General features: G+C 34.7%; 3 protein-coding genes across 3 annotated transcripts; all 3 read left to right on the forward strand.

Annotated features, from left to right (window-relative positions):
* LOC105174203 (putative expansin-B2) lies at window positions 1,111-3,084 on the forward strand. Its single transcript, XM_011096233.2, has 4 exons — window positions 1,111-1,357; window positions 1,652-1,764; window positions 1,872-2,059; window positions 2,576-3,084. Exons 1-4 carry the CDS (start codon window positions 1,174-1,176, stop codon window positions 2,907-2,909), a joined length of 819 nt encoding a protein of 272 aa, XP_011094535.1. The 5' UTR covers window positions 1,111-1,173; the 3' UTR covers window positions 2,910-3,084.
* On the forward strand, window positions 5,756-7,631 carry LOC105170939. The gene has a single exon (XM_011091887.2). It carries the CDS (start codon window positions 5,800-5,802, stop codon window positions 7,345-7,347), a length of 1,548 nt encoding a protein of 515 aa, XP_011090189.1. The 5' UTR covers window positions 5,756-5,799; the 3' UTR covers window positions 7,348-7,631.
* LOC105170946 (zinc finger protein ZAT4) lies at window positions 12,246-13,857 on the forward strand. Its single transcript, XM_011091901.2, has one exon. The coding sequence runs from the start codon at window positions 12,465-12,467 to the stop codon at window positions 13,599-13,601; it is 1,137 nt and encodes a 378-aa protein (XP_011090203.1). The 5' UTR covers window positions 12,246-12,464; the 3' UTR covers window positions 13,602-13,857.

Consider the following 16,712-nt stretch of genomic DNA (forward strand, 5'->3'; position numbering starts at 1 on the left):
GGCATTCGACAGCATGAGAAGATTAAGGAAAAAAAAAAAAAAAGAAAACATTTCTAGAAACACTTGGAAATGAGTTGAAAAGGAAGACCCAAATCTCCGCCTCATATTATGGGGTTGTGTATACAGCGGCCACATGGGATTTGTGTGAGAGTTCCAAAGTGTAACCGTCAGTCATGTGATAATAACGGCCAACGGTCAATACCACCCAACATTACCGGCTATGTTAACGCCAGTTTTTCTTGCCTCACTCTCTTTCAACTACACTATTACAGTATTATTATTATCCTGCTAAAGAAAAAACAAAAAGAAAACAAGCTTAATATTTACATTTTCTGTTTTGTTGGGTAAAAGCCTCAAATATGATTGAATAAAATCAAAAAATGTTTTATTTTAACTGAGAATTGCTGCAACACATGCGCACTTGACCCGTCAAACTGGACGGTCCGTATGGTTCATGGCCCGTCAAACAATTAATCCGTCCCTGCAACTCATGCCAATCCTGTGACTTGAAGACAGAGGACTAGCTAGCTAATAATAATAGACATGGGGTCTCTAGTTAGGTACAATCGAGAAGCTCAATACTGATTTATTGTTTTTATGAAAAATAAATCACGAGTTCAAATTTCGGTATAATTGGAGAATTAGTTTTGATTCCCATTTGAAAAAGAAAAGCACACGCTGGTCCTTAAACTCTGGTGTGCATATCTTAATTATAGTAAAATTTACAATTAAGTACCTCCAAAACTCCAAAATTCTATTTTAATCCACAGGATTCTGGAGTTAATTGTTTTAATTTATGATGGAAGCACATAAATACAGTGATAACTGTATTTGTTTTTATCATGCATGTTGTCACTACATAATAACAACTTTACAATAATCGTTTAGTTCTTAATTAGCAATATTGAAAAGTTGTATACAATATCTTAAAATTATAATAATTAAATATACATACTCATAATTAATGATAGTATTTAATACTAATAATTATTCATCAAGCTTTGTTTAGTAAGTTGTTGATTGCTTGTTAACCCCACATGACGTAAAGTGGATTTGGGCATTTATAGCTCACTCTATAAATAGTGCTGAATTTCAGCTACGGAAATCATCACTCCCCCACTGCCCACTACTACAACTGATCCCAACATCTCCTAAATAATTAGTTGATGTTCGATGGCTTTTGTGTTGCATTATTCACTCTTCACGTACTTAGCTTTACTTACTACTCTTCTCTCTAACTTGTGCTGCTATTCCTTCAATCCCAAACTCCTAAATGTGTCAAAACTTGAGTCCGGATCCGACTGGTCGCCCGCCCAAGCCAGTTGGTATGGCAATCCTTCTGGTGCTGGAAGTGATGGTAAGCTAGACCTACCCTTAATTAATTTACGCGCCCACACACAGCCACAACTCTTTCTGTGTGCCATATAAATTCACAAATATATATAGTAAAATTTTTAATTCGAACAATGTTCTATTAAGTGCAAACTCATGAATGCATTATAATATATATTTCTTTAATTTTATACTAAAATTCTGCTAATTATAAAAAGAAAAATGTGAGTAATTAAATAAAATGTTGTCTTTATCATAACTAGAAATTAAGTGATTTTGATTTGAATGGTGTATGGAAATGTGTTATATAATTAATTAGGGGGTGCATGTGGATATGGAAATGCTGTGGAGGCGGCACCATTTTCTTCCCTGATAACAGCTGCTGCTGCTTCTCTTTACAACTCCGGCAAGGCTTGTGGAACTTGTTTTCAGGTTTAATTACCAAATTAATCACATATAATTTTCTCTATATATGTGCTTGTTTGTGGATGGTTTTAATTACATTTTCCAAGAAAAAAAAATCATTTAAATATATGTAGGTGAAATGTACAAGTAGTAAGGTATGCTCGGGGAATCCGGTGAGGGTGGTGATAACGGATGAATGTCCTGGCTGCGACTCTCAATCTCTTTTATTCGATTTGAGTGGCACTTCCTTTGGAACAATGGCTGCTTCTGGAGAAGCTGATCAGCTTAGGAATGTCGGAATTGAGCAAATTCAATATAAGAGGTATGAAACTATTACTATTATTATTATTATTATTATTATTCTCTCTCTCTCTCTCTGTATTCTCTCAGCTTGATCATAGTTTAATTAAATTAATACCATTATTGAAAATAAATTTCACCGAAAATATAGAGTTTGCTATTTTATATTTTGAACTAGTAATAGTAGTAGCCCAAATCATAATATTTGATCAAAGTGTTGGTAGAGTAGGAGTGATCCAAGTTCAATAATATTTTAACAAACTTTCATGAAAGAAATATTTTGTGGCAATCAGATTACTTTAGTTGGGGTTAGTCATAACGAATTAATTAATTTATTTATATTATAAGTGTAATATATTTATTATACGATAAATATATTGTATTTGTAATATATTCTGATTTGATTAATGCAATTTGAGTTAGAATTTTCCATTTGACTTGAACCGAACACGTAGGATCCCGACAGCAATTCTCGTTTAACCATACGTGGATAGGTTTTTATTACTTAATCAATTGGATACGTTATTTTGCATTTCAGAGTGGAGTGCAACTTTCCGGGAGTGTCAGTGGCGTTCCGGGTGGACCCTGGTTCCAACGCCAACTATTTCGCGACTGCCGTTGAATACGAAGATGGGGATGGGCTGGCGGGAGTTGAGCTCAAACAGGCGGCGGACTCGGGCGGCGCGTGGCTGCCCATGCAACAGTCGTGGGGTGCTGTTTGGAAGGTGGATCTGCCATCAAATTACAAGCCTCCGTTCTCTATCAGACTAACTGCTGGCGGCAGTAATTCCCGCAAGACAGTGGTCGCTGACAAAGTTATACCTGCCAATTACAACCCCGGACAGACTTATAGATCCTTAGTCAACTTTTGAGTGCTACTGCTAATAGGCTGCCTTCACTTATTCCTTGTCTGGGTCTCTCCAACGGTTGAGATCTTCCCTCTTCTAGAGGAGGACAAACTCTTGTTTCTTTCTTTGTATTTTCTTAGTAAGAGCTTTAATTTATTTCGCTCGGAAAATAATAATAAAAGAAATAAGTTATGTATTACTCATGCAGTTACATGCAAATTTTAAAGGCAGGTTTGGTTTTACTGTGATTGCATTTCCAGATTTTCTATGGTTGAGCCATTTTCTTATAGTGATAATAATAACCCAATTGTGTGGATAGTACAATCAGATATAATTAAGAATACCCCATTTCACCATTCATTAGGTATGTTTTTATTTGAATTATTTGAGCATTGATTACTTTCATTGTTAAGAGTTTATGACCATTTGACTAATTTGAGTATGGTAGTGCCCCCACTAGAAAGCTCCCGACGGACTGATATCTGTGTTTGTAGGTCGGTTTCTTGATAAGTGATAGAAATTATAATAATTTGTTATTAATTAATAATGATTATTTGAACAAATAAGTGTAAGTCTTTTTATGCGACCAACGCCGATGAATTGTTGGAGTGTTACTCCAGTTGGGCCAAGAGGATGCCAATTTAATTCTATTGTTACGTGTGGGTGGGTTCTAAGTTGAGGCTGTAAAAATGGGCCGCTTGACGCACTAACTCCTTTCGTGGGTTCGTCAAGCACGCACAAGTGTGATTTCGAATGCAAAGGAGTTCCAGTATTGGGTCAAGTCTGAATCAATCGTTAATTAGATAATACAATTATATTAATTCTGAAATTAGTTCAGGGAAGAAATCTGATTGGAATATACTCAGATCAGAACTCATAATTCTTAGTTCCTCGAAATACTTATCCCCGTATTGACTACGCCTGACTCATAAGTTTACATATTATGTTCATTCTAGTGCTGTATATATATGAGTATCATGCATCTACTATTCTAAATTAATAAATTATTCTTATTTCCTAATTGTGTAGAACAAAAATTATGATTATTTCAGATATTCTTAAGCCCGTCCACGTTATTACACACACATATATATATATATTGATAGCAATGGTGCAACGGCGATCATCGTTGCCAACCTATGGTCAACGACGATAGTCGCCCAAAGAAAAAAGGGGTTCCACCATCGCCATTGGGTGACGATGACGCCCACTTTTTCTGGGCGACGAGCAATGCCGAGATCACTCAAAATAGTCTGGGCGACCTCGCCCTCATCCAGAGGTTGGGCGGCGATGGTCGCCTTCACCAATGAGGCAACCATTGGCCATTGCCACCTAATTTGTATATATTTATATATGTATTTATATATAATATAATTGTGTATATATATAAAGTCCCCTAATATGGATATGGTAATTAATGCCACGTCATATTTTATTAAATTTATAATTAAAGTCATGTAATTGTCATATCATGTATAATTAATCAATAAAATTAATTCTTCTAATTTAAAATGCCACGTCAGATTTAGGTGGCATTTTTCGACAAGTTTAGAGAAATTCCGGAGAATGAAAGACCAAAATTGAGCAATCAAAAAAATTAAAGGATCATTTTGGAACCCTAAAAAATTAAGGACTAAACTAAAAAATGGGTATAATTATAAGACCAAAATTGCCTTTAATCCTAGAAAAACTACAGAAAAAAGGGGGAGGCAGCAGAGCTGGCGGCGCGCGAAGAGAAGGTACATTGCACTTTTTTTAAACATTCGCTTGAGAGGTAGACGAGGAATAAGTAAAAATTTGCCTATTTCTCCTAATCACATATAGATAAATAATAATTTATCCTTTTCTTTAATGGTTGCAGAATAGATACAATCTTAGAAATCACTCCCCACGCAAGGGCGGATTTCTGTTACGCCTTCCCAGCGGACTCACCACTTGAAACAGGATATTCCTATTAGATATTCTCCGTCGAATAGTAGTTTTAGTCCAGCATGTCATGAATTTAATTCTTAACAATTGAAATAATATTTTTATAACATTTGATTTATTATATCATTTAATACGTTCAAATATACAAATTAAAATGAGGAAAAAAATCAATGAACCATAAAAATTACATATACAACTATATTCTTGAAATTCGAATTCACAATATTGGTGTGAAGCGTCATCCACACTAATAAGGAAGGCTTCATTGACAACAATTATAACAATATTTGATATTAGTTATTTAATAACTATAATAAATCACAGTAATTAATATAATAGTTATCATCAAAGTAGACAATTATATATTTTTAGGAGTAATTTTACTTTAGAGGGTCCAAACTATTCCAAAATTATATTTAGGGGCCAAAACTAAAAAGATGATATACATTGTAGCACAGAACGAATTATGCAAATAAATAGCGGAAAAGGAGGGTTATTACATCCGACAAACATGGAGTGGCATATATAGGCTTGTTTTCTTGGCTTAGAGTTGAAAGACATGTGAAAAATTAGTTTGGAAGTTACGTTAGAGCCACTCTCTCTTCACTCCACTGGACGGCGGAGAGAAAACTACTCCTCAGTCCACTCCACAACTGCATGCCTATACTAATTTTTATTTTTATCCATGCACCACCACTCCCCGCCGCTGATTGAGTGGCGGCGCCACCACTAGAAAAAGTCTCTCTCTCTCTCTCTCACCGCCCCTCCTTCCACTTGTCACACACTCTCCACTTACACTCCTATTTTTCTCCCATCCACAAACAGTTGCTCCAACTGAAAACTAGGAGTGACATTCTTTTCACCATACACCCTCACAACAACTTCTACTACAAGAACTAACTCTCCCTCCCTTTCTCTTTTAATTATTCAAACACCGCATCTCTTCTTTTCCTTCTTCCTCTAGTTACGTACCATTGTCGGATCCATGGCTTGCATTGAGGACCAACAGCCTAATTTCAAGCACTATTGTAGAGTATGCAAGAAGGGTTTTATGTGCGGCCGAGCGCTTGGCGGCCACATGAGGGCTCACGGCATTGGGGACGAAAATGGGAACCTCGAGGACGACGATCCCGCTAGTGATTGGGAGGATAAGCTTGGGGAGAGGACTAGTAACAAGAGAATGTACCAATTGAGGACAAATCCTAATCGGCTAAAGAGTTGTAGGACTTGTGAGAATTGTGGCAAGGAGTTTGTGTCTTGGAAATCATTTCTCGAGCATGGCAAGTGCAGTTCGGATGACGCCTCTGAGTCCCTCGTCTCCTCACCTGACCAGTCCGATGGTGAGGACGATGGTGGTGGACGACGTGGAGGGGGGTGGTCGAAAAGGAAACGGTCGTTGCGATCAAAAGTGGGGTGTCTTAGTTCGCACTATCCACCAAGTGAGGAAGATGATCTCCTTCTTGCTAGATGCCTGGTGCAATTAGCTAACACGAGGGTGGATCCACCAGTGGCCGTTGAGCCGGAGGAGTCCTGCGCCTCTGCCAGCCGAGAGGAGGAACGGCGGCACCCTACGACATTTCTCGGGCAAACAACAAATAGGGCAGCCTTTGATCAGAAGGCAAAGGGAGTTTCCAGCCCGAGAGGGTTGTTTGAGTGCAAAGCATGCAAGAAAGTGTTTAATTCCCACCAAGCATTGGGGGGGCACAGAGCAAGTCACAAGAAGGTCAAAGGTTGCTACGCAGCCAAACAAGATCAAGTAGATGAGAACAGTAACTTAGCAGCCGAGGATGATGTGATCACAAACAATGAAGAATTCTTGCCATCAAAATCAGCCTCATCTCTACAATTTGAACAGGGGCCTGCAGCATTGGTGGGAGCTGCAAGGAGGAAATCCAAGGTCCATGAATGCTCCATTTGCCACCGGGTCTTCACTTCGGGTCAAGCCCTTGGTGGGCACAAGAGATGCCATTGGATCACCTCCAATGCACCAGACACATCATCATCTTTACCCAAGTTCCACTTGCAAGACACCAACAACATGGAACCCGCAACCAATAATCATCAACAACAGCAACAGCAACAGCAACATAAACCCAACACCGATGCATCCGATAAGCTGGACCTCAACGTTCCGGCTTGGGCCCACATGTCGGGAGTGAGGCGGGACCCACGCAACCCCTTGAGCTTCGAGGTATCCACGGACATGCATCTACAACCGTGGATCGGAAGGGACAACCGAGACAACAACAGCGGCCCGCATTGCCACTCCCAACAGTTCCAACTAAAAAACGAAAACGAAAACAACAACATTAACAAAAGTAGTGGGAAGAAGAACAATAGCAACAACGTCGTGAGTACTAAGAAGGCGAGCGACAGCAATAACTACGTGGAGGACGAAGCAGACAGTAAATTGAAGTTAGCGAAATTGAGTGACTTGAATGACCTGAAGGAGATGGACACAAGTGGTACTGCTTCCTCTCAGTGGTTACAAGTAGGAATTGGGTCTACAACTGAAACTGCTGGTGATGCATAACATATAGATTTTGATGAGGAAAACCCCCCCGCGTACAGATACAAAGAAATTAATGTATACTTTTGTAATCCATACACTGTAAAGCTTCAAGAAACTACATTAGTAATATTGTCTATCTTGAGAATGTACAAGATACAATGAAACATCATTTAATTAATGTAGGTCTTTTTGTTTTCACAAGCTGATCATATGACCTCATATATCACTTGTTTCCACGTCTTTTTTTTCTTTTTCTGGAGTCAACCTTCTCTCTCTGTCTTTCTTTTTTTCTTCTTGAGACGATCTTTTCTTTTTATTTTGGGGGGTGAGAAAATTAGTTAAAAAAAAAGGTATATTTAAGAAAATGGGTACGAAATACTACTATTTGAAATAATATTTTTCAAATAATAATGGAGAGTTCAATTAATATTGAATTTTCGAGTTAATTTTAGTATTTCAGCATAATTTAATTCATCAGATATTGATATTTTTTTTATATAATTACAAAAAAAATCAATAAATGATAAATAGGATGTCCTCAAATTTTCTATGTTATTTCTATAGTTTGTGAGGTTTAGATAGATGGAAATCGGAAGTATATATAGAGTGCTTTTAATTGTGTGGTCTGACGGTGAAAGTGGAATTTCAAGCAGCCATAACTTTTGATCAATAAAGAGTTATAGAACGGTCTTCTTATCATTTTGATCATAGCGAAATTCCATCTTTGATTACTGTCCGAATGTTTCATTGAATTTTTTGATGTTTCAATTCACTTTGGACCGAGTTTCATAGATTTATGATATGGTCTAAAATTTAGCTCATTTCAGCCATGTTTTACCAAGTTATGATCCTTTCTATAAATACTTGTAAACTCTATTATGAGAATTCATTCAGCAATAAAATAATTTCCTTCAATTTTGAGCTCTCAAAATATTAGAAACTGTTCTTCTACTATTCTTTTAATTTCTATTGCTTCGCTGCTGAGCTTCTTCTCCACTTGAATGTTGTAATGTTTACGACCAAATTCTCTTATACGGTCCATCATTTATTACGACTGAAACCTATTAATTATTGCTTATAATGTCATATTTAAATCTCTCGACCTCTCCCAAAAATGAAAAGAAAATAATAATTAATGTCTTAAACCCAAAAACTTAAGCAACCAACTCTCAACTTCTCCTGCTGGTCGGCTCATTCAATTGAATACCCATTCTTCTTTCTTCATGAAAAATCAAAGTGAAAGATATAAAAACTGTCCAATACGAAACGGAGGGCGAAGACATGTAGTGGACACGTAGAGACATATATAGTCAACGAAGATGATTGATGAATCAATAAATGTGTAGACAATATTAGAAAGGAGACTTCAATTTCTTACGACCTTAAAAATGTCTTTATGGAATCAATAATGGTATACTCTTACTACCCAACGAAAAACGGGTCCATTGACTTTCTTTATTTATTTCTTTTCTTCCTATATATATTTCCCCCCATTTCAGAGAATGATCCGAGAACCCGGATCGTTTCTTTGAGCTTCTAGATTAAAATTTAAGAAAAGTTGTTTCTCGAGAATTTGGTTTGATTATATTAAATTAATTAGTTCATGCTTAACTTGACAAAATTTACACATATTTTCAATAATGAGATTCTGATTTCACGAATAAAACAGAAGTCTCATAAACAAATTTGAAATTATGGGTCGCATGCATGTGTGAATGAATATTAATGTGCGTGAATTTATGATAATTTATTAATTTCATTGTTAATAAGGTAAAAAAAAAGTATCGGGTGATATTTGAGATAGTAATTTAAATTAATTGTAACTTAAAATTATGCAAATAAACTCAGGAAATATTGATATTATGAAATTGACTGTCTAATTCTCAAATTTTCGCTCCGAATGCAGACTAATAAATACGGTCAATTTGGGAGGAGGCCTAATTTGGATTGAATGATTAATCACGTCGGTTAGGTCAATAACACTTTAAACTCAGTAGACCCTAAAACTGTAGATGCAGAATTCTCAAGTCAAAGAAAAAAAATAAAAATAAAAGATGCAATAGGTAGCTGGGGAAGAAGTGGACCCTTAGTTGCATCAATTCAACTGAAATTACCAGTCAGTGACACAATGATTAATCAGAACAAATTCAGGTCCATTTTCATTACACATGGAATCATGTCTTAATTTCCACAAGAAGGTTAGACATAACATATGCTTAAACTAAATGAGTTTTTCAGATGAAAATACATAGTACGTAATTTTATTGCATAACCCGGCATTTATACAGACGAATTATCACACTAAAATACTCAGCATACTATACAATTTTCTATGTGCTTAAGATTTTGTTTTTCTTTTTCAATTTAAAAATAGAAAATTAAAATTAATTCCATTGAGCAACAATGGCAGTTGCGATAATTGTTAAGGTTAATTACATTTAGACCTCTTCGAAAATGCTAAATTACATTTACTTACAACCCCTCCAAAAATTCTCGGGTCAGGTGTGAATGGTAAATTTTTAGACGGGTTTTGGTGTAATTCAAAATTAGCGTATTGTCTTTTTTTTTTTTTTCATTTGAATTATTGATATATTTAATTAGTCAGTCTTTGAATTTAAATAATATAATGAATGATATACTATAATAAAAATGATAAATATTAATCAGTATTTATTTTTGTTCTCTTTAAGGAAAAAGAGATGGCAACTACTAAACTAAAGCCTTTGAGGAATAAATCCTATTTGTGGTTTGGTTCAACGCTTTTCAGTTTTGCTCGAATTTGATGAGGGAAAGTGAAAGAGAAAAGCAAACTGATGAACGAAGATCTCAGCCTCCCTCACAATTTTCTTTATAATTGTTAATTCAATATTAAAAATGCAAATCAAATTCAACAACAAAAAAACAAACGATTCACAAAATTAAACATAATAAGCTCCTTAATTACAGACATAGTGTACATGTGGCTGACGAACTTTTAGTACTAATTAAACCACACCCCCATATTCCACAAAGAATATGTATTATTTCACTCTTTTTTAAATAAATTGGTACATCTTAATTAGATGTATGTATCAATATCTTTTTGGGTTTTCAAATTAAATACAATATAAAACATAAGTATATGTCACTACAAAAAAATATGATGTTACTGATAAATATAGTCTGATTATAAGATTATTACTAATTTTAGGTATTTTCAAGGACAAAAACTTTGTTTTTATCATAATATGATTTTTAAAAAATTGAGTGGCAACAAAAATTATGTCTAAAGTGTTATTATTAATAATTAACGGTACGGATATAATGACTTTGTCGTAATGGTAAGTCAAATTAGAGAAACTGTGCCTTCTCATAACATAGGTTAAAAGATCAAATTGATTTAAGCACAAACCTGCTTGTGGTGATAAACAGATGATTTATGTTCTGATACCATTTAGTCCCACCGTAATTATTTCGTATAATTTCCTATTAAATTCTACCAAAACTACTTGAAATGAGGTTAATTCTAAAATCTGTAGTTATATAATTAATTATTACAATTTTGGGTCCTAACACTATAATCACTTTTTTTAAAATCAATTATTTCAAAAGACAGTTGGGCCTTAACCATAAAAAGTAGTTTAGGTCCGATTTACATCTTAATGCATGGAGCTATATTGACTGATTCACCCCTTGGATAATAGCTACATCTCTGTAAAATATTGTATATGTATCATCAATTATTTATAATAATAAATTTATGTGTAATTTTTGTCATTAGTTACTAATGAGAAATTTTGTCGAAATCTTATCACTAATAAAATTATAAAAATTATTATACTTTACTACATGTAATTAGCGATAATTTCATTTATCACTAATATCATTTCTTTCCATAGAGTTGCAGATAACATTTTTTATGGTATTAATAAAAAATAAATTAAATTTTGGTATATTAATTAAAAAAGAAATGAAGATGCGTAGGTTGAATAAAAAGGTTAATGTGATGTTAGAAAAGAAGGGGTGCAAATGAAAGGGACTAGGTCCACCATTTTGCCCTAACAAAACGGCATTAACTTTCCTACAAAACTCCATTCTCCAAGGAAGGGAAGTTACATTCCTCCCAATCCCATTTTCCCATCCAATATTTCAACCAAAGATCCAAAATTAAAGCGCAACCTTCTGAAAAAACCAAAATTTAAATTATATAAATATAGATAGATACTCACTACTCCATTTTATTAATTAATTAATTAAATGCATAATCCCACTTTCGGTCAAGCCGGCATGCCCAAATTCCATCTACTTAATATTCTTGGCACCACAGAATCTGAAAATTTCCAATCTGATTAAGTGATTAATACTAATTAATCTAGTTTTAAGGTCAATCACATTTACTTGTTTTTTTGGGTTTTTTTTTTTTTTTTTTGGAATTTTGTGTTGAGATGGGTAGTAGAAACAATTACTTTCTTTAAGTCAAGGATGGTTTAATTAATGGATTGATTATTTATTCTTGCAAAAATCAGGTTTATTATTCTGGTAACCTCCCATTAATTCCAAGAGTACCCCTGTATTATTTAACATAATTGACCTCCTATTACCACAAGATTGTACAGTAATTGATTCCACTTTCCTTTATATTTAAAAAAAAAAGGAAAGAAATGCAGAGAAAGTCAAGGGCTTTTAAGGAAATAAAAAAGAAAGGAGGGGAATTTAATGCAAAGCTTCGCATGTTACATGTTTGTGTCTGCCTTTGAACCACTGTGCTTTAATTAGTTTTCTCATATTAATTGTCTTTTGCCGTTTTTACAGGAAATATAACTTCAAATATAATTCAGAATCTTGTTTCTATAACAATTCTTTAGAGAAAATATATATATATATATATATATTGTGTACACACAAATACACACAGAGACACACAGGGTTCACCATTTCATATATATATTCCCTGGGTGGAGGAATGCTTGTCACCTACTCCTTTTAGCTTCCACACACTCTGTACTTTGTGTGCAAAATCAGAGGGCAAAAGGAACTCCAAACCTCTCTTCACACAACTCCTTCCAAGACACACATTAACACACTTACTGTGTGAAAAAGGAGAGACCTTTTTTTTTTTTCTTTTTCTGCTCTTGCATCTCTGTTTGTGTGTGTGTGTGATGGAGAAGAGACACAGATGCAAGCTCTGTTTCAGAAACTTTGCTAATGGGAGAGCTTTAGGTGGGCACATGAGATCTCACATGATGAAGTTCTATGCAGCAAAAATGGAGGAAGAGCAGCAGCCTTTTGATGATTTTCAATCACTTCGTTCGTATTCTTCAACATCATCGTCGGAGGAAGAGGAAGAGGAAGAGGTGGAGGAGGAGGAGGAGGAGGAAGAGGAAGAGAGTGGGGAATTGAAGAAAGCGCTGTTGAGTTATGAGTTGAGGGAGAATCCCAGAAAGAGTACGCTTTTGGTGGATCACGAGTTTTCTTCTGTGGTGCTTCAGGACAGGGAGAGTGAAACAGAGTCGTCGAAGAAGGACACGGTTTGCAGGAGATCCAAACGGGTTAGGAAATCAAGAAATTCGGGTTTTGACGGGTTTAGCATGAATAGTGCGTTTTTCCCGGTGAAGAAATCAAAGTTTGAGATAGAAAGGAAGAGCAAGAACAATCATCATGAGTACTCATCATTGGTGGAGCCTGAACCATTGAGTTCGATTTCCGACACCACTCCTGAAGAACATGTTGCTCACTGCCTTATAATGCTGTCCAGGGACAAGTGGAGAAGGGAAGAAAAAGAATACCAAGACGAGGAGGAAGAAGGCAAATTTGAAAATGATTACTCTGAAGATTCAGGCGTGCAGGTGAAGGTGATAAAGACTAAAGTTAGAGGGAAGTATAGATGTGAGGCATGTAATAAGTTGTTCAGGTCTTATCAGGCTCTTGGTGGGCACAGGGCAAGCCACAAGAAGATCAAGCCCAACACCGCCGTGGATGCACCGCCGCAAGTGGTGGAGAAAATTGGTGGTTCGAAGGCGGTGGTGGAGGAGAAGATACACGAGTGCCCTTTTTGTCACAGGATTTTCTCATCAGGACAGGCTCTTGGGGGTCACAAGAGATCACATTTTCTCGGCGCAGGAGCAATTTCAGCAAGTGTTAGCACCATTAGACCAGTTAAACAAGATTCAAGAACCGGTGAAACTCTTAAGATAGATCTGAATCTCCCCGCTCCGACTGATGATGATGATACCAGCCAAATTGCGGTTTCCGCGGTATCTGATGCAGAATTCGTCCAACCCATCAACCAATCATGATGACGATGATCAGAGTTGCTTTACATTTTTTGGGCACAAAAAGATAACTGATTTAGAGGTAAAGTTTTGCTCTTTTGCTTATCCCGTGGATCTGAGGCACTGAATTAGATTACTGAAACAACGGACCAAACTCTACAGACAATTCGTCAAACAGGTTTAGGATTATGTTATGTTACTGCAACATATTATCAATCTAGCAAGATTTTTCATTAACCACAGAGAATTATGTTTCAGTTTCCTGATTATTACAGCCCCATTTCGCATTCTTGCAATTGAGATTATGATACTACTGCTTACAGATTCTTACTACCCAACTCCAACTGTTTCTGCAAATCCCTTTTCTTGAATCAAGAAACTGAAAGTCTCAATCACAAATAAAAAAAGAAAAAAAAGAAGCAAAAGTACCACCTGTCAACGCACAGTTGAGAAAGTTCACTAATTCCAAACTCCCTTTTTCTTTCAATATTTGTTGTTTGTGTCAGTGATCAGTTTTTCTGAAAACTGTTTTTACCCCGCAGTAGTTGCAGTTATGAACAATAGTGAATGCTGATTTGTTCGTATTAAATTGTTTGGGGCCAAAGGACAATTGATTTGATATTGGGAATAAATCAGCTTGCCAAACATGGAAAAATGGCAGGTGGAAAGTGCAAGAAATCCCTGGTTTTAGTGAAATGGAGGAATATAATGCTTGGTGAATGGTGAGAGAGTAGCATTAGCATGGTTGGGCATGAGCGGAGGATCCGGCTCATGCAGCCCTAGTGAGATAAAACTTTGATTCACTCACATTCATCCTTTCATAAATATAAATGGACCCGACCCCTAAACTCCTTTCTCCATCATTTTTTAACTACTTTTACACACTCTCTCTTTTTTCTTCGTATTGGAATAATTCAGATTAGGTTGGTCAAACTCAAATTATTATACATTTGATATGTGATTAATGAATAATTTAAAAAAGACGACCATTTTCTAACGAGTGTAATAATATTACAATGGATGGATATGCGTGTTGAAATTTAATCCAAATAAGAACTTTTTACATTTATATTTCTCTAGCAACTATATTTTAACAGTTTGGCAAGACTATGCTGTGACTGTAACCTATCGGCATCAAAATTAAGTTCAGGAATTAGATCCTCATTCTCTTATACTGAAGAATCATATAAATGACATTAATTAATATTAGAGCACGTTGCACTTGCATAGTTTCATGCCATGTTTTTTTAAATATACAAAATTGAAGATTTGTATATATATATATATATATATTCTTTAGATTTGATTGGAAAAGAACTAAAAGTTAAAAGGGAAAAGAATAGTGGTTAAACATGGATAGAAAAGTATGAATAGTGGGGCAAAGATGAACGTGTCAATTTACTATTTAGGAGGTAAATTCACCAGCCAAATTTGTCAGAGGGCATCCGTAAGTTTCTCTTTAATTATAAAAGGATGCAGATGATAAAATTATAATTTTAAAAATAATAAATTATATGAATATTTCTTCATATTATATCTAATTACACAAATACATCATTTTTAGAAGGTAAATTCACCAGCCAAGTACCGCATAAGATGTAACGATATTTTTACAAAGAGAATACAATCTTTATGTAATTAAGCTTAATTTTAGAAAGTGTCCATATAATTTCCCTTTAAAAAATATAAAGAGAGTTGAAGGACAATTATACCTTAACTTAGGAGAAAAATATAAAAGAGTGGCTTAATGGAAAACTAATAGAGCGGCATATATAGTTCATATATAATAAACTTTTGATGGTACGTACGTAGGGTCGTATATATATATATATGTCTATCAAGTATGATTATAAGCTTTATTGTGGCCCCCTCTCTTTTTTTTTTTTTTTTTTTTGAATAAAGCATCAAGACAACACTTGAATAATTTTAATCTAAATAAGAAAATAAAAATAAAGTTTGTGGGCACCAATAAAGACTATATCATAAAATTTTTAGGAGAGTTCTATAAGAAGGTATAACGGGTAATTCAATTATAAGGACCAAATGAGTTATGTGTGTGTGAGTATATAGTAGTCCTTTGCAATGTTTATAGAGTAATTAAAATGCTTTTTTTGTTGAGGTAAGAAAAGAATTATGAAGACAATATTCTGTAGATAACGGCCTGATAGGATTCTTTTTGGTAGCTTTTTTCACATATAAAGATGTATGGACTAAAAGGAAAGTGTATACTACTCAAAGTAGCCAATAAGACTTGGTTGCAGAATATACCACTTCTCTTTTCTTCCTCCTATGCCCCATATCACACTTCACACACACACACACACACACACACACACATAATTATTATTTCTACATATATTTTCTTTCATTATATCTCAAAATTTTCATTATATCGCATACTTATATTAAAATTAATAAAATTTAAAATAATTATTGTAATATTTTTTAAAGGTGTATTGTGGCATTCCAAATGATGTTATGTCATTATTTGACTTACAAGCATGAGTTTGAAGTCTGATTAATACCAATAACTTTTCATTATACTAAAGATATATAGTAACAAGTCAAAATTAGTTATCATCTTCATAAAAATGTGAGGAAATCAAATGTTAAATAAAAAAATTAAAAGAATTGAACTCATAAAAAGGCATAAATCCTAAATTGTTAGCACGAGTTCAAAACGCGGGTAAAGAACTATGTGATGTAGCTATAGTTAATAGTTCATTCCCATTCTATCTTATTTGATTCTTTAGTCTTGAAAAAAAGGCAGCTTTAATGTGGATATGAGAGATAAGAGAGAGAGAAAAAAAATTTAAAGTTTTAATTGAATCAAATTAATTATAAAATAAATATGATATATTTATAATGTGATTAGTTATTTTTTTCGAAATATGTATTAATGACACAATAAATATATTACGTTTCCTATATAATTAATACAAATTCCATCGAAGCCGATTCTAATTAGAATTTTCCTTGAGGCTATTGATTGACTCTTTTGGTTAATTAATGCCTAATTATGTGGTAATGCTGATCTAATCATCCAAAATGACACGTTAGGAACGAAGCAGTGAAAATGGGGTCGTGGGATAGACAGCATTTTGGTTGGGTGGCTTAAGCGTTTGTGGTTGGGTG

This window comes from Sesamum indicum, linkage group LG1 (assembly GCF_000512975.1).
Source record: "Sesamum indicum cultivar Zhongzhi No. 13 linkage group LG1, S_indicum_v1.0, whole genome shotgun sequence".
Lineage (NCBI taxonomy): Eukaryota > Viridiplantae > Streptophyta > Magnoliopsida > Lamiales > Pedaliaceae > Sesamum > Sesamum indicum.